The sequence below is a fragment of the Pongo abelii genome, chromosome 7 (genome assembly GCF_028885655.2).
Source record: "Pongo abelii isolate AG06213 chromosome 7, NHGRI_mPonAbe1-v2.0_pri, whole genome shotgun sequence".
Lineage (NCBI taxonomy): Eukaryota > Metazoa > Chordata > Mammalia > Primates > Hominidae > Pongo > Pongo abelii.
The window spans coordinates 41,144,263-41,163,278 of NC_071992.2; the positions used below are offsets into that span (position 1 = coordinate 41,144,263).

Sequence of the window (19,016 nt, forward strand, 5' to 3'; positions counted from 1 at the left end):
TTTCTGATGACTGGTGGATTTGAGCATATTTTCAAATGCTTGTTGATCATTTGTATCTGTCCTTCTGTAATTGCCTTTTCTTGTCATTTGACTACTTCCCTATAATTTGTAAGGGTTTTTAAAAAATAATTCCACTATCTTTAATATTTATATTTTCCCCGTAAGTTATTGGGGTACAGGTGATATTTGGTTACATGAGTAAGTTCTTTAGTGGTGATTTGTGAGATTTTGGTGCACCCGTCACCTGAGCAGTATCCACTGCACCATATTTGTAGTCTTTTATCCCTCGCCCCACCTCCCACTCTTCCCCCCAGTCCCCATAGTCCATTGTATCGTTCTTATGCCTTTGCCTCATAGCTTAGCTCCCACATATTGGTGAGAACATACAATGTTTGGTTTTCCATTCTTGAGTTACTTCACTTAGAATAATAGTCTCCAATCTCATCCAGGTCGCTGCAAATGCAGTTAATTCATTCCTTTTTATGGCTGAGTAGTATTCCATCATATATATTTGCCACAGTTTTTTTATCCACTGGTTGATTGATGGGCATTGGGGTTGGTTCCATGATTTTGCAATTGTGAATTGTGCTGCTATAAACATGCGTGTGTAAGCATCTTTTTAAATTAATGACTTCTTTTCCTCTGGGTAGATACCCAGTAGTAGGATTGCTGGATCAAATGGTAGTTCTGCTTTTAGATCTTTAAGGAATCTTCACACTGTTTTCCATAGTGGCTGTACTAGTTTACATTCCCACCAGCAGTGTAGAAATGTTCCATGATCACTGCATCCACACCAACATCTACTGTTTTTTGATTTTTTGATTATGGTCTTTATTGGAGGAATAAGGTGGTTTTGCATTGTGGTTTTGATTTGCATTTCCCTGCTCATTAGTAATGTTGAGCATTTTTTTCATGTGTTTGTTGGCCATTTGTATATCTTCTTTTGAGAATTGTCTATTCATGTCCTTAGCCCACTTTTTGATGGGATTGTTTGTTTTTTTCTTACTGATTTGTTTGAGTTCATTGTAGGTTCTGGATATTAGTCCTTTGTCAGATGTATAGATTGTGAAGATTTTCTCTCACTCTGTGGGTTGTCTGTTTACTGTGCTGACTGTTCCTTTTGCTGTGTGAAAGCTCTTTAGTTTAATTAAGTCCCAACTATTTATCTTTGTTTTTATTGCATTTGCTTTTGAGGTCTTTGTCATGAAATTCTTGCCTAAGCCAATGTCTGGAAAGGGTTTTCCAATGTTATCTTCTACAATTTTTATAGTTTCAGGTCTTAGTTTAAGTCCTTAGGTTAAATCCGTCTTGAGTTGATTTTTGTATAAGGTGAGAGATGAGGATCCAGTTTCATTCTCCTGCATGTGGCTTGCCAATTATCCCAGCACCATTTGTTGAATAGGGTGTCCTCTCCCCACTTTATGTTTTTGTTTGCTTTGCTGAAGATCAATTGGCTGTAAGTATTTGGGTTTATTTCTGGGTTCTCTATTCTGTTCCATTGATCTACGTGCCTATTTTTATACCAGTATCATGCTGTTTTGGTGACTATGGCCTTATAGTATAGTTTCAAATCAGTTAGTATGATGGCTCTGGATTTGTTCTTTTTGCTTAGTCTTGCTTTGGCTATGCGGGCTCTTTTTAGGTTCCATATGAATTTTAGAATTTTTTTTCTAATTCTGTGAAGAATGATGGTGGTATTTTGATGGGGATTGAATTGAATTTTTAGACTGCTTTTGGCAATATGATCATTTTCAGAATATTGATTCTATCCATCCATGAGCATGGGATGTGTTTCAATTTGTTTGTGTCATCTGTGATTTCTTTCAGCATTGTTTTGTAGTTTTCCTTGTAGAGGTCTTTCTACTCCTTGGTTAAGTATATTCCTAAGTATTTTATTTTTTTGCAGCTATTGTGAAAGGGGTTGAGTTCTTGATTTGATTCTCTGCTTGATCACTGTTGGTGTTATAGAAGAACTACTGATTTGTGTACATTAATCTTGTATCCGGAAACTTTGCTGAATTCTTTTATTAGATCTAGGAGCTTTCTGGAGGAGTCTTTAGAATTTTCAAGGTAAATGATCATATCATCAGCAAACAGTGACAGTTTGACTTCCTCTTTACCGATTTGGATGCCTGTAAGGGCTTTTTGAATGCTTAGATACTAACTTATTGTTTGTCTTTATGACAAATACTTTTTCCATATCTATAATTTTTCTATAAACTTTTTTTTCTCCGCTACCTTGCGGCAGACCTTGCTGGACTGAACAAAGGAGGACGAACGCAGGAATAAAGACAAAGAGAAAAGAGTATATTTGCAAGAAGGGGTCGGGGGCTCCTTGCTTTTAGTGAACAGGGGCCCTGAGCTTCTAGAGCGCTTTATATTTATTGAGTAAAGGAGATAGGGAGAAGGGTGTGGTTGTGGTCAGCCACTTTACTTCGTGCAGGCCTGCATGACTGCATTCTTTGAACAGTAGGCTCCAGATGTTCCAGTAGTTACCCTCAAGGAGCACGGCACCAGGGAGTGACTGCCCTCAGCATACCTTCTGGTGGCAGGTACAGATGTGAGTTTGCCCACATTCTGCATTCATGATAAACAGTTTGCTGTTTAATCATATAGCCTCCAGGGGAATGCTGAGTTGGTCATGACCCTCAGGCTTTCGGCTCCCAACACTACATGAAAACTTTTACATTTCACATAGCCAAATTTGTTAATATTTTCTTCTTACTTTTGGATTTCCTGTATAGTGTAGAAGGTCTCTCCCACCCCCAAATTTTAGTCTGCTAGATTTTTCTTTAGGATTAATATTATTACCTTTTATAGAGTATGGAATTCATAGTTAGAACTGGAGCTGAACCTTTGAAGGAGGGAGAGGAAACAAACACTGACAAGGCAAGGTGGTGGATCTTGACAACTGATTTGATGTGGAGTGGGCACGTCAAAAGGTGTCAGTATGAAGTAAAAATTATATTACTGAGCTTGTCAGGAGTATGCGTAGAATTTTAGGGGAAGTCTAAGTTGTAAAGAAAGGGCTTATTAAAGTATCTGTGGGAGGGAGAAAGAGAGTAAACAATACTTAGGTGTTGGAACATAAAACCAATGTTGGGCATTAGGAACAAATACTTGGAAACAAATGCTGGAAGGGTTAGGTATAAACAATATCAGAGAGACAGAATAAAAGTAGTGGAGAGGCAGTGCGATTGTGAAGTGAAGTGCAATTGAGACAGAAGGGGCATTTCAAATTGAGAATTGAATACCAAGCTTCTTAAGCTTCTTTACTCACATCCTGGCTCATTCGTTTTGGTGGGGGCTCTAAATAAGGCAGTAAATGCTTGGAGCATCTATACATTAGTAGTTGAGAATATGGCTCGGATTCAGACTGCCTAAGTTCAGATCCTCCAGTAGGATGTATTAATCGTGCTACCTTGAGAGAGTTACTTATACTTCCCATCTGATACTTGATTTGCTCAATGGGGACAAAAATAATATCTACTTCACTAGTTTGTTTTGAGTATTAAATGGATTAGTTAATGTAAAGTTCTGAGAATAGTGCTGTTATTATATGACAGTTTAAATGGCCCCTTACTCAAGGCTGAAATAATAATGTTTGGGTGTGAAACAATAAAGCACTCCTATTGGAAACTGTTGAACTTTACTACCTGGGAGCAACATATTTTAATCTATACATTGAAACGATTTGTCGCTGTCACTCAACAAAGTATTTTTTATCAGAATATTGGAGCAAAGCCTTTGGTAAACATAGCCAATGTGATGAGAACACTAAAGGCATTAAAAACTTTGATCCATTGGATATGTTTCAGATATCAAGAGTGTTTAATCTAATTAATACTAATACGTCATATTAAATAATATTCCAAATTTGAAACAATTAAGGACATATGGAAAGATCATACCTCAATTTGCTTCAGATTTGGATTTTATGAACTGCAGACTTAAATTATTAGCAGGAATTCTCATTTTTAAATTGTCTGTTAAAATCAATTATAAATGTAAATTTATTTATTTAGTTATATGGATTATCCTGATTATTTGGGAGCAGTGTTTCCTGGAACAATGTGTATTACTCGTTATTCTGCAGGAGTTGCATTGGTATGTAACTATTTAATCTTATTTTTTAAATTAACATGTTTAAAAATTATTTAACGTTATAGTATATATTTTGTACAATTTATGTGCATGTTTACATTTACAGATTGCATTTTTTTCATTACTGTTAAAATTTTTAAGTGTGTAGAAGGAAGAATATTTTGTAGATCAATATCTTGTTGCAATTAATTATGTTTGGGAGTTGGAATAAAAATATCATAAATACACATGCTGTTCTTGATATATAGAATAATCCATTGTGAAAAATTATCTGCAATAAAATTTCTATAACCCAAAATAGATTTTTGCTTGCAGACATAAAATTGGAGAAATATTCTTATAGATAAAATAGATTCAAAATCAAAACAAAAACCAGATTAAGGATTCCTTAAGATGTTTCAGAACTCTGAAAGACAGTAAAATAAACTGTTATGTGTATTTTAAGCATTTATAATACGGATAAATGTGATTTTATATATATAATGGGTAAAAATAAATGCATTATTGAAAAGTTGATGCATCTCTTTGTGCCATTTTCTCACCCTACTCATTTTTAAAAAAACAAGTTTAAGTACTATTTTTTTTAACTTACAAAGTAATTTATGTTAATGATGTCAAATTTGTTAAGTATATATATAGGAACATATAAGAAAATTCATATAATTTTGCATTTTGCCACCAGGTGGAGATAACCACTATTAACATTTTGATTGATATATATATCTTCTTGTTTTCTTAAAAGAGTTTTAAATAAAAAAATTTTTAGAACATGTTTTTAGAAACTTTTATTCATTTTTTTTATTGACACATAATAGTTGTATATAAAGGCAGTGAGCAGAATGGTGCTTGCCAGAGGTTGAGAAGGGTAGGGGGAAGAGGAGATGAAGAGAAGTTGAGTAATGGGTACAAAATTACAGTTAGGTAGGTAGAAGGAATAAGTTCTAGTATATATGTATATTTTTTGACAGAGTCTTGCTTTTGTGCCAGGCTGGAGTGCAGCAGCCCGATCTTGGCTCACTGCAACCTCCGCCTCCAGGGTTCAAGTGATTCTCATGTCTCAGTCTCCCGAGTGGCTGAGATTACAGAGGTGACCCACAACAACCAGCTAACTTTTTTGTATTTTTAGTAAAGAAGGGTTTTCAACATGTTGGCCATGACAGTCTCGAACTCCTGGCCTAAAGTGTTCTGCCTGCCTCGCTGCTGCCTGCCTCACAAGGTGCTGGGATTACAGGCATGAGCCACCGTGCCTAGCCAGTTCTAGTATTCGATAGCACAATAGGGTGACTATAATTAACAATAATTTATAGTATATTTCAAAATAGCTAGAGGACAAGATTTGGATTGTTCTCAAAACAAACAAATGGTATATGTTTGAGGTTATGGATAGCCCAGTTACCCTGATTTGATCATTACACATCACCTGCATGTATATCTTCTACTTTGTGTGTTTCTCTGTTTATCTGTTACTGTAGCTCTTTCTTTCTATATATTTTTTTGCAAAATGTGATTTTGCAGCACCTATTTTTATTTCTAATACGTAAACTTTTTTATTACTGAAATAATGAATGCACATGGTAAATTGTTTAAGCTATAGATATACAAAGCAAAAAATGATAGTAAAACTGTCTACCCCTTCATTTAGTCCTATTTAAGAATTTAATAATTTCCATTTAAGTTCTTCTGTTGGTTAAATTTATTTATTTAAAAATATATATGCCCTTACCTCTATTTTAATTTATAAACTGTAGACAATATTGGTAATATTATATTTGATATGTTGAGTCCACTCTCTCTACTTGTTGCTTATGTTTAAATGTATATATTTAAATATTGGTTCTTATTTTTAATTTTATGTAATATCTATATATATGTTAAACAATGTCCATTGTTTGCTTGCTGTGAACAGTAAGAGGTGTAATGTAGTTGTATGTTTCTTATACCCATTGTCAAGATTTAGATAATTTATAACTAATTCTGTAGGGCTTTTGCACTTTGTCTAGCTAGAGACTGATGTAAGAATTAAATAAATAAACAGCATTTTATAGTATTATAAATATATAAATAATATTAACTATTGAATAAAGAAATAAATATTTCTTATGACAGTAAAGCTTTGATGATCAAAGGAGGATATTTTAGGCATCAGAATCTAATGGAGCACTGAATTTTTTTCTAACTTCTTTTACTTGTTATGGGTGAAACCAACTGCCACAGAAAATGAAATTCCATCTTCCTTTTCTTGGAATCTTTTACTACTTTTCTGGAATAACTCTTGAATTTTTTTTTTAACACAGTGTGTATGAATCGCAAACATTGAGCTATTTTATCAATGAAAGCACTTTTTTTCTTCAGCGTTTAAGTTCTGGGGTACATATGCAGGATGTGTAGGTTTGTTACATAGGTAAATATGTGCCATGGTGGTTTTCTGCACCTATCAACCCATCACCTAAGTATTAAGCCCCACATACATTAGCTGTTTATCCTGGTGCTCTCCCTTCCCCGGCCCCCCGACAGGCCCCAGTGTGTGTTGCTCCCCTCCCTGTGTCCATGTGTTCTTATTGTTCAGCTCCCGCTTATAAGTGAGAACATGCGGTGTTTAGTTTTCTGTTCCTGTGTTAGTTTGCTGAGGATAATGGCTTCCGGTTCCATCCATGTCCCTGCAAAGTCGTTCCTTTTTTCGACTGCATACATAGTATTCCATGGTGTATATGTATCACATTTGTATATGTATCACATTTTCTTCATCCAGTCTATTATTGATGGGCATTTGGGTTGATTCCATGTCTTTGCTATTGTGACTAGTGCTGCAATGAACATACAGGTGCATGTGTTTTTATAATAGCATAATTTATATTCCTTTGGGTATAGACCCAGTAATGGGATTGCTGGGCTAAATGGTGTTTCTGCCTCTAGGTCTTTGAGGAATTGCCACAGTGTCTTCCACGATGGCTGAACTAATTTATATTCCCACCAACAGTATAAACATGTTCCAGGCCGGCCGCGGTGGCTCACGCCTATAATCCCAGCATTCTGGGAGGCCAAGGTGAGCGGATCACGAGGTCAGGAGTTTGAGACCAGCCTGACCAACATGGTGAAACCTTGTCGTTACTAACAATACAAAAATTAGCCGGGCGTGGTGGCAGGCGCTTGTAATCCCAGCTACTCAGGATGCTGAGGCAGGCGAATCGCTTGAACCCGGGAGGCAGAGGTTGCAGTGAGCCGAGATCGTGCCACTGCACTCCAGCCTGGGCAACAAGAGCGAGACTCTGTCTCAAAAACAAACAAACAAACAAACAAACCAAACAAAGCAAACATATTCCTATTTCTCCATAGCTTTGCCAGCATCTGTTGTTTCTTGACTTTTTAATAATCGCCATTCTGACTGGCGTGAAATGGTATCTCATTGTGGTTTTAATTTGCATTTCTTTAATGATCAGTGCTGTTGAGGTTTTTTTTTCATGTTTTTTGCCCACATGAATGTCTTCTTTCGAGAAGTGTCCATGTCCTTTGTCCACTTTTTAATTTTTTTTTCTTGTAAATATGTTTAAGTTCCTTGTAGACTCTGTAGATTAGACCTTTATCAGATGGATAGATTGCAAAAATTTTCTCCCATTCTGTAAGTTGTCTGTTCACTCAGATGATAGTTTCTTTTGCTCTGCAGAAGCTCTTCAGTTTAACTAGATCCCATTTGTCAATTTTTGCTTTTATTATGATTGGTTTTGGCATTTTTGTCATGAAATCTTTTCCCATGCCTCTGTCCTGAATGACATTGTCTAGATTTTCTTCCAAGGTTTTGATAGTTTTGGGTTTTCCATTTCAGTTTTTAATCCATATTGGGTTAATTTTTTTTTTTTTGAGACAGGGTCTCACTCTGTAGCCCAGGCTGGAGTGCAGTGGCACAATCTAGGCTCACTGCAACCTCTGCCTCCAAGGTTCAAGCGATTCTCTTGCTTCAGACTTGCCAGTAGCTGGGATTACAGATGTGCACCGCCACACCTGGCTAATTTTTGTATTTTTAGTAGAGACAAGGTTTCACTGTGTTGGTCAGACTGGTCTCGAACTCCTGTCCTCATGTGATGCACCTGCCCTGGCCTCCCAAAGTGTTGGGGTTACAGGCATGAGCCACCATGCCCAATAAACTTAATTTTTGTATAAGGTGTAAGGGAGAAGTCCAGTTTCAATTTTCTGCATATGGCTAGCTAGTTCTCCCAGGTCCATTTATTAAATAGGGAATCCTTTCCCCATTGCTTGTTTTTGTCAGGTTTGTTGAAGATCAGATGGTTGTAGGTGTGTGGTCTTATTTCTGAGTTCTCTATTCTGTTCTATTGATCTGTATCTCTGTTTTGGTACCAGTACCATGCTGTTTCAGTTACCGTAGGCTTGTAGTATAGTTTGAAGTTGGGTAGCGTGATGCTTCCAGCTTTGTTCTTTTTTCTTAGGATGGTTGTGGCTATTTGAACTCTTTTTTGGTTCCATATGATTTTTAAAATTGTTCTTTTTCTAATTCTGTGAAGAATGTCAATGGTAGTTTAATGGAAATAGCATTGAATCAATCTATAAATTGCTTTGGGCAGTATGGCCATTTTCATGATATTGATTCTTTCTATTTATGAACATGGAATATTTTTCAATTGTTTGTGTCCTCCCTAATTTTCTTGAGCAGTGATTTGTAGTACTCCTTGAAGAGGTCCTTCACTTCCCTTGTTAGCTGTATTCCTAGGTATTTTATTCTCTTTGTAGCAACTGTGAGTGGGAGTTCATTCATGATTTCACTCTCTGCTTTTCTGTTGTTGGTGTAGGAATGCTAGTTATTTTTGCACATTGATTTTGTATCCTGAGACATTGCTGAAGTTGCGTATTAGCTTAAGGAGCTCTTGGGCTGAGAGGATGAGGTTTTCTAGGTATAGGATCATGTCATCTGCAAACAAAGACAATTTGACTTCCTCTCTTTCTATTTGAATTCCCTTTTTTTTAAAAAAAATTTTGCCTTATTGTCCTGGCCAGAACTTCCAATACTATGTTGTATTCAACATAGTATTCCTATTGGAATGGTGAGAGAGGGCATGCTTGTCTTGTGCCAGTTTATAAGGGGAATGCTTCCAGCTTTTGCCCATTCAGTATGACATTGGCTTTGGGTTTTCCATAGATGGTTCTTATTATTTTGAGGTATGTTCATTCTTTCTACCTAGTTTACTGAGAGATTTTAACATGAAAATTTTTTCAAAGGTTTTTTCTGCATCTATTGAGATAATCATGTGGTTTTTGTCTTTAGTTCTGTTTATGTGATGAATCACATTTATTGATTTGTGTGTGTTGAACCAACCTTGCATCCTGGGGACGAAGCCAACTTGATCATAGTGGATAAGCTTTTTGATGTGCAGCTGGATTCAGTTTGCCAGTATTTTATTGAGGATTTTTGCATTGATGTTCATCAGAGGTATTGGCCTGAAGTTTTCTTTTTTTGTTGTATCTCTGCCAGGTTTTGGTATCAGGATGATGCTGGGTTCATAAAATGAATTGGAGAGGAGTCCCTTCTTTTCAATTGTTTGGAATAGTTTCAGTAAAAATGGTACCAGCTCTTCTTTCTACCTCTGGTAGAATGTTAGCTGTAAATTCATCTGGTCCTGGGCTTTTTTTGGTTGGTAGGCTATTCATTAGTTCTGCCTCCATTTCAAAATTCATTATTTGTTTATTCAGGGATTCAATTTCTTCCTGGTTCAGTCTTCGGAGGGTGTTGTGTGTCCAGGAATTTATCCATTTCTTCTAGATTTTCTAGTTTATGTGCATAGAGGCGTTTACAGTATTCTCTGATGGTTGTTTGTATTTCTGTGGGGTCAGTGGTGATATCCCCCTTATCATTTCTGATTGTATCTATTTGATTCTTCTCTCTTTTCTTCTTTACTAGTCTAGCTAGTGGTTTATCTATTATATTAATTTTTTCAAAAAAGCAGCTCGTGGATTCATTGATTTTTTGGAGGTTTTTTTGTGTGTCTCTATCTCCTTCAGTTCTGCTCTGATCTTGGTTATTTCTTGTCTTCTGCTAGCTTTGGGGTTTGGTTGCTCTTGGTTCTCTTGTTCTTTTAGTTGGCATGTTAGGTTGTTGATTTGAGATATTTCTAGCTTTTTGCTGTGGCCATTTAATCCTATGAATTTCTCTCTTAACATGGCTTTACCTGCATCCCATAGATTCCGGTACGTTGTCTCTTTGTTCTCATTAGTTTCAAAGAACTTCTTGATATCTGCCTTAATTTCATTATTTACCCAGGAATCCTTCGGGAGCAGGTTGTTCAATGCCTATGTAGTTGTGTGGTTTTAAGTGAGATTCTGAATTTTGAGTTCTAATTTGATTGTGCTGTGGTTTGAGAGACTGTTTGTTATGATTACAGTTCTTCTGCATTTACTGAGGAGTGTTTTACTTTTGATTATGTGATTGATTTTAGAGTAAGTACCGTGTGGTGATGAGAAGAATGTATATTCTCGTGATTTTGGGTGGAGATTTCTGTAGATATCTATCAGGTCCACTTGATCCAGAGCTGAGTTCAAGTCCTGTATATCTTTGTTAATTTTCTGTCTCAATGATTTGTCTAATATTGTCAGTGGGGTGTTAAAGTCTCCTACTATTATTGTGTGGGAGTCTAAGTCTCTTTGTAGGTCTCTAAGAACCTGCTTTATGAATCTGGGTACTTCTGTATCGGGTGCTTATATATTTAGGATAGTTAGCTCTTCTTATTGAACTGAACCCTTTACCATTATGTAATGCCCTTCTTTGTCTTTTTTGATCTTTGTTGGTTTAAAGTCTGTTTTGTAAGAAACTAGGATTGCAACTCCAACTTTTTTCTGTTTTTCATTTGCTTGATAAATTTTTCTTCATCTCCTCCTTTTTTTTTTTGGAGACAGGAGTCTCACTCTGTTGCCCAGGCTGGAGTGCCATGGCATGATCTCGGCTCACTGCAACCTCTGCCTCCCAGGTTCAAGAGATTCTCTTGCCTCAGCCTCCCAAGTAGCTGGGATTACAGGCACACATCACCATGCTTGGCTAATTTTTTGTGTTTTTGGTAGAGACAGGATTTCACCATGTTGGCCAGGCTGGTCTTGAACTCTTGACCTCAAGTGATCTGCCCACCTTGGCCTCCCAAAGTGCTGGGATTACAGGCTTGTGTGATTGCTCCCAGCCATCCCTTTATTTTGAGCCTATGTGTCTTTGCATGGGAGATGGATATCTTGAAGGCAGTATACCAATGGGTTTTGACTCTTTATTTGTCTTGTCATTTGTGTCTTTTAATTTGGGCATTTAGCCTATTTACATTTAGCCTATTTACATTTAAAGTTAATGTTCTGTGTGAATTTGATCCTGTCATCATGATTCTAGCTGGTTATTTTGCAGACCTTTTTATGTGGTTGCTTCATAGTGTTACTGATCTGTGTACTTCAATGTGTTTTGATAGTGGCTGATAATTGTTTTTCGTTTCCATATTTAGTGCTTCCTTCAGGAGCTCTTATAAGGCAGGCCTGGTGGTGATGTATTCCCTCAGCATTTGCTTGTCTGAAAAGGATCTTATTTCTCTTTTGCTTATGAAGCTTAGTTTGGCTGAATATGAAATTCTGGGTTGAAAATTCTTTTCTATAAGAATGTTGAATATTGGCCCCCAATCTCTTCTGGCTTGCAAGGTTTCCACTGAAAAGTCTGCTGTTATTCTGATGGGCTTCCTTTTGTAGGTGACCTGGCCTTTCCTTCTGACTGCCTTAACATTTTTTTTTTTTTTTATTTTCAGTTTGACCTTGGAGAATCTGATGATTGGGTGTCTTGGGGCTGAACTTCTCATGGAGTATCTTACTGGGGTTCTCTGGATTTCCTGAATTTGAATGTTGGTCTGTCTTGCTAGGTTGAGGAAGTTCTCCTGGATGACATCCTGAAGTATGTTTTCCAACTTGGTTCTGTTCTCCCTGTCTCTTTCAGGTATCTTAATCAGTTGTAGGTTCAGTCTTTTAATATAATCCCATATTTCTCAGAGGTTTTGTTAATTCCTTTTCCTTCTTTTTTCTCTGTTCTTGTCTGAATATCTTATTTCAGAAAGATAGTCTTCAAGCTCTGATATTTTTTCCTCCTCTTGGTCTGTTCTGCTATTGATACTTGTGATTGCATTGTGAATTTCTTGCGTTGTGTTTTTCACCTCCATCAGGTCAGTTATGATCCTTTATAAACTGGCTATTCTGGTTATCTGCTCCTGTATTGTTTTATTATGATTGTTAGCTTCTTTGCATTGGGTTAGAACATTCTCCTTTAGCTCAACAAAGTTTGTTATTACCCACCTTCTGAAGACTACTTCTGTCATTTCAGCCATCTCTGCCTCAGCCCAGTTCTGTGCCCTTGCTGGGAGATATTGGGGTCATTCGGAGGAGCAGAGACATTCTGGCTTTTTGAATTTTCAGTGTTTTTGCATTGATTTTTCTCATCCTTGTGGGCTATCTACCTTTGATCTTTGAGGTTGCTGACCTTTGAATGGGGTTTTTGTGGGGCCTTTTTTGTTGATGTTGTTGTTGTTGCTTTCTGTTTGTTTTTCCTTTTAACAGTCAGGCCACTCTTTCATAGGGCTGCTGCAGTTTTCTGGGGGTTCATTCCAGACCCTAGTTGCCTCAGTCTCTCCCACACCTGGAGGTATCACCAGTGAAGGCTAGAAAACAGCAAAGATGGCAACCTGCTTCTTCCTCTATGAGCTCCATCCCAGGAGGGCACTGACCTTATACTAGCCCATATACTCCTGTAGGTGTTGTCTGTAGGAGGTCTCACCCAGTCAGAAGGAATGGGATCAGGGACCCGCTTAAAGAAGCAGTCTGGCTGTCCCTTCACAGAGCAGATGTGCTGTGTTTGGGGGAGCCCTCCTAGTCTAGACCATCCAAACTCTCTAGAGCCAGCAGGCTGGAAAGGCATAGTTAGCTGAACCACAGAGACTATGGCCATCCCTTCCCCCTGGAAGCTCCATCCTAGGGAGAGATCAGAGTTCTGGTCTGGACTACCTGGTGTCTCCAGAGACAGCAGGCTAGAATGGCCAACTTGAAGCACAGAGATGTGGCCGCTCCTTCCCCAAGGAACTTAGTCTGTCTCAGTCAGTCGCCAGCCTGCTGCTACTGGCTGGCTTGAATTCCAAGCCAGTTGGTCTTAACTTCTGAGGTGCTGTGGAAGTGGGGCCTGCAGAACGACACTACTTGTCTCCCTGGATTCAGCCCCCTTCCTACGGGAATGCATGAATGGATCTCCCGCCTGGCAGGAATTCCTGGGGCTAGGGTATTCAAAACTCCTGGGTGTCCATGTGAGCCCAAATGGCTGCTTCCCTGAGGCTCCACACTCTCTGTGCTTTGGACCCAAGGCCCTGGTGACATGGGCTCATGAGGGGATCTCCTGATCCATGGATTGCAAAGAGCCATGGGAAAAGCACGGTTTTCAAGGTGGGGTTGCACAATCACTCATCACTTCCTTTCCCTTCCCATGGACCCTGGCTTCCCTGGCTCCATGCCACTCCTGGGTGGGCCATCACCCCACCCTGCTTTTCCTTGCTCTCCGTGGGTCAAGCCGTCTGCCTAGTCAGTCCCAGTGTAAGAACCTGCATACCTCAGTTGAAAGTGTAGAATTTGCTTGCCATTTTTATTCCTTTCCATGAGAGCTGGGGACTGTAGCTGCCTCTAATCAGCCATCTTGGCCCTACCCCCTTCAGTGAAAACACTTTTATTTTGTCTTAACATTTGATTGATAATTGGGCTAGGTATAGAATCTTTGTCCTGACATCTTCCTACCTCAGCATTTTGAAGACCAATGTATCATATTTTTGCCAAGTCATTGTGAAGTGAAAAGATGGCAAGGAAATTCAGGGTGTATGTAAAGGAATTTGAACTGATGAGTGAAAGAGAGAAGTTAGTAAGGAAGTTAGGAACAGTGAAAATGTGGTTGGAACCATGAGTGAGATGTGCTGGCTGGTTCATGGATTGTTGGAGTTGAGATGCTAGAGGAGTAATCAGGAAAAAATGCAGATGATCAGTCTGTGAGATACAGTTACTAAGATGATGGAGGGGTGCCAGTTATTGATAAAGATCTGTTGACAAGGGCTAGAGTGTGAAACATAAGAATGAGTGGCTGAGGCAAGGCATAGGATAAAATTGTGGGAGGAGATAAATTCAAGGAAGTGTAAAACACAATTTTTATACTTACACTTTTACAAAGCCACAATAATTTTGAAGAATGACAAAGTTGAGGGACATGTTATAGTTGATATCAAGACATTATAAACACTTAGTAATTAAGACAGAGACAGGAGCAGAGGTAGACAAATAGACGAATAGACCAGAGAGTTCAGAAACAAAAAAATGTATAGGCATATACTAAATTTTTTACAAAGGCAACACTGTAGTGCACTGGTTAGCAGATGGGCTTTTTGATAAAAGAAACTATACTCTGACTGATGCTATTTGAAAGATAAAATATAAATAGATTATAGCTCTATATGTGAAAGTTAAACAATAAAGCTCTGGAAGATAAAAAAAAAAGGAACAAAGATTCATGACTATGTGAGTAAAGAAAGATTGTTTTTTCTTTTATTTCAAATTCATTTATTTTTTAAATTGACATATAAAATTGTCTGCCTTTACCATGCACAACATGATGTTTTGAAGACTATATACATTATAGAATGGTTAAATCTAGCTAACAAATGCATTGCCTCACATACTTATCATTTTTATGGTGAGAATGCTTAACATCCACTCTCTTAGCATTTTTCAAGAATACAATTTATCATCATTAACTGTAGTTACCAAGCGGTACAATAGAACTCCTGAATGTATTCTTCCTATCTATCTTTAAATATCCATTCTTTGACCAACATCTCCCAGAAGAGGATTGTTTTGAATTCTTTGTCAGTCATTTCATAAATCTCTTTTCTTCTGGGTACACTGCAGGAGCTTTATTAGTTTCTTTCTGTGATGTCATATTTTCCTGATTTTTCATAATCCTTGTGTCCCTATGCATTTGAGGAGATGTTCACATCTTCTAGCTTTTGCAGGTGTTCTTTTCTGGTAACAGACCTTTACTTTTACTGTAACCTGGGATTCTGGATGCCATTGGTTACAACCGTGGACAGGCAGACCTTGGTGTTGGGTTCTCTAGTTGGGCTTGGTTGCTTCCCGTACTCTGAGGTCAAATGGTATAGTTGGCTGTGCTCCGTGGTCTAGTGAGACCACTGGCTGGACTCTAACATCAGGTGGGGATACTGGCTGGATTCTGTGATTGTTTCTGGTGGAGCAGGATTGTAGGTTGTCTTCCCTGGCTAGGCAGTATTTTTGTATGTTTGGAATCTGTATCGTGTTTCCTGCAGTATGATGCTGTTGGCTAGTCTCTCTGGCGTGGCACCTCTGTTGGCCAGAATGAAGAGCAACCCCAAAGAATCATGTGCTGATCACTGTGAGCCCCACCACTATTCTTCATCTCCAACTGACCCCAGATGGCTTAGCCCTACCAGCACTCCCAGTGGTTCCTGTGTGATGAGACAGGAGTGAGCCTCTCACAAATGGTCCCAGAATGGTGGGAAAGTTAAATGTCTGCCTCTAATTCACCCCTACCATACCAGAAACCATAGGCCCAGAGTAACTCTGCATGCAGTGCTGCACCAGCCTGGGGCTATTCCCAATATAGTATAGTAAGTCCCCACAGCCTCTGCCAGCTAGTATGCAGCAACTTATCTAGCAATTCCCATCCCATTTTTCCTCATCATCACTCACTCTGTTCTCAGACTCAAGCCTAATGGCTATGGGGGAAATGGCACCAAGTTTTGGCTGCTGCTTTAGGATATTTAAAAAATCATTAGTGACATCCTTCCTACCTCTCTGGATGTTGTTCCTTAGCTGGTGCCACAACTGAATCTTTAGCCAGCCATTACAGTCTTGTATTAAGCCAGTTGCTTCTGTGTTACAGGGCATGCGATAAGTAAATCTCGTAGTAATGAACCCATTTCTATAAATACTAGACCACAAGATGTGACCCTGGTCAGAAACAATAGTGTGTGGTGATGTAGAAGACATTCTTTAAGCACAGGAATGTGGTGCTTTAGAATCACTGCAGACAGGCAAGGAAAATCCATACCTGGGATACACAAGGACAAATCATTGCTCCTTCAATGAATGAGCAGTCCACTGTAATAAACCTATCTCCAATTGACTGGCTAATCCAACAGGGGCATAGTGCTATGGTGGAGGCTCATCACTGGCTTCTGTTGATGGCAGGTAGAGTGCTCTAGCTGTATAGAAAGGCAGATCAGTTTCAGAGGATAATTTACAGTCAATATCTTTCGCTTTTGCACCAGGCAAACAAACAAGTTAAATGATTATGTGACATGTATCATTACTCTTACAATTTCAAACTTTAATGGTGACACTAATATAAGCAGTATGCAATTCCCCAAGGGATGCCATATTACTCTTGATTTATCATCTTGGGAGCAGTTCCAGGCACTTCCTCTTGGCCCTCCCTATCATAATATGTCTCACTCCATTGGTCAGCAGACAATATGTGCTAGTATTTCTATTCCAGCCATAATTCTGGGATTTGGAAAATAATAGTAGGACATATCTGAAGTTCTTTTGGATTTACTGTTAGATGAACTTGAAACAAGTTTCTTCTGACTACCTGACCTCCATAAGCCTGCACTTAGACCAGTAGACTAAGGTGGTATTCAGTTTTTCGGGGTAACTTTAGTTCTGATTCAGAATCCAATAAGCCCCAGAAGTCCTAGCTATTTTCTTTTCCTGTGTGCACAGTTATTCTAGTAGCTACAGGTCCCTCTGTGGAAGGCTTGGGGGAATAGTCAGTTTCATCTGTATGGCAGGTTCCTGACTTAGTTGAGAGTCCCTGAGGTTGTGAATTGGTTTAGTTCTGGGAATCTGCATCACAGCAACTCATGTTAAGTTTTTGCCACCAGACCTAGAATGTCAAGAAAACCTTCAGTATGATGCTCATATATTTTATTTTTAGGGTCCCTGAAATAATTATCATAATCCCTGTAGGTCAAAACAGCTTTGATAATCTGTAAGCCCCTTTAGCTTATGGTGGTAATTGCACCCACCTTGTCTCAGTTAAGCTGTGCTGCATGGCCTGTAACACTCCTGGTCCCAATGTTCCTGTTGGGGTTGGGCGTGGTGGCTTATGCCTATAATCCCAGCACTTTGGGAGGCTGAGGCAGGTGGATCACTTGAGGGTCAGGAGTTCGAGACCAGCCTGGGCAACATGGCGAAACCTGGTCTGTACTAAAAATACAAAAATTAGCCAGGCATAGTGGTGGGTGCCTGTAATCTCAGCTATTCGAGAGGCTGAGACAGGAGAATCACTTGAACCCAGGAGGTGGAGGTTGCAGTGAGCCAAGATCATGCCATTGCACTCCAACCTAGGCAACAAGAGTGAAACTCCATCTCAAAAAAAAAAAATTCCAATTGGTTTCAGAGAACCAAGATCCATTGCACTATGCTACCTTCATCTCCAGTCTACAAAAACAAAACAAAACAAAACACAAAAAACAACAAAAAAAAAAACAGCAGAGATTTTTGACAATATTGGTGTGTCTTTCAGCAAAGCATTTCCAAATGTCTTGAAGGAAATATCCTCTCAGCTCTCTTTGAATGTTTGATCAAGGGTAGTTACCCAACAGGTTTCACACAGTAGATTCATTCAATATTACCATATTCCTGAAGCACAGCACTTTTTCACCATACAGTATGCCAGGGAAGCTCAAGTATTTTGACCTTACTGACAGTAGGCTCCCATTAAGTCTAATTTCAGTTAACATGGCTCCTGCTTTTACTTGGCACATTAAATACAAAATCCCAGGTGAGTCATGAATTACAATAAATTTGTTCCAGTCCAGCCTTCTATTTCACACTGTCTGATCAATCCCTTTCAAAGTACAAATTATCCGCTTCCAGAGCAGTACATTGATACTTCTCCTTCAAGACCATGTTGAGAATTAATTCTTGATTTGGACCTAGAGGCAATGTGGGGTAGTGAGACTAATGTTCCAGCTATCGTCATTAAAACTTTTTTTTTTTTTTTTTTTTTAAATGCAGGGGCTCTCTTGTTGGTGGAGAGAGCTTCCTCTGCTGGCAAGGGAAGTAAAGAGATGTTATTCCAATTGTTCGCCTCCCAAGTTTCAGATTCTAATGCTTTTCCCACCAAATCTGGTAGGTTCCAGCTTGGTCCTCAGCCATGTCAATTCATGACTAAAGATGAGTTACTTCATTGCTGCTGCAGAGGCTTTCTGATTCCGTTTGCATTTTCCATTGCTCATTTGCAGCGTTCCCTTTCTATTCTTCAATATGTGCGTCCTTTAGGGCTGTTATAAGACATTAATTGACTCTAAAATCTTTATTATCCCTATTGTCACCATAGCAATTAAATGTCTTTATCTTCCTCCTCCTGCATCATATCGTACGCCAGCTTTGGTGATAATTTGAGAAATCATGATGTCATTGCATACCATGAATTACCAATGCCCCATTTCTTTTTCGCAAGGAAGTTATCTGTGTTAAATATATAAACAGCCTAATCCAATAGTGCAATCTGAAGAATCTGTTTTCTGTGGCTTCTTTTCATACCAGTCACTGTGTCAGTGAGGTTCCTAGTAGGCAGCAGCGTGAGCACTTAAATTGGGTAATTTGGTTAGTGGCCATTTCATGAGCTGGGGATTGGGGGAGATGATATGGGTTATCCAAAATGACTATTTGAGCTCTTGTAAAAAGTTAGATGAGTTGAAGTTTATGGTCCATATAACCAACAGTGTAATGTAGATTTTCTTTATCAAAACAATTCTTTTATATATTGATAGTAACTACCTAAGAATTATGTTAGGTGTTCAATTGTTAAATTATCACAAAGCTTG

The 19,016-nt window shown here is 38.6% G+C and overlaps 1 protein-coding gene across 29 annotated transcripts in view; it reads left to right on the forward strand.

Annotated features, from left to right (window-relative positions):
• The window catches only part of ADAM32 (ADAM metallopeptidase domain 32), a 203,450-nt gene that overhangs the window by 70,865 nt on the left and 113,569 nt on the right, over nt 1-19,016 (forward strand). For 12 of the 29 annotated variants that reach the window (XR_008527866.2, XR_008527867.2, XM_054561463.2 and 9 more), the window contains exons 10-11: nt 4,026-4,107; nt 18,205-18,318. The exons of 7 other annotated variants lie outside the window; for them this stretch is intronic. Coding sequence is in view for 20 of the 22 variants with exons in the window: in XM_054561463.2 (XP_054417438.1) it covers nt 4,026-4,107; nt 18,205-18,318 (196 nt within the window). In the remaining 2 variants the exon portion in view is untranslated. The remainder of the gene's footprint in view (nt 1-4,025; nt 4,108-18,204; nt 18,319-19,016) is intronic. 10 more of the 29 variants (XM_054561480.2, XM_054561467.2, XM_054561474.2 and 7 more) reach the window with 1 other exon arrangement.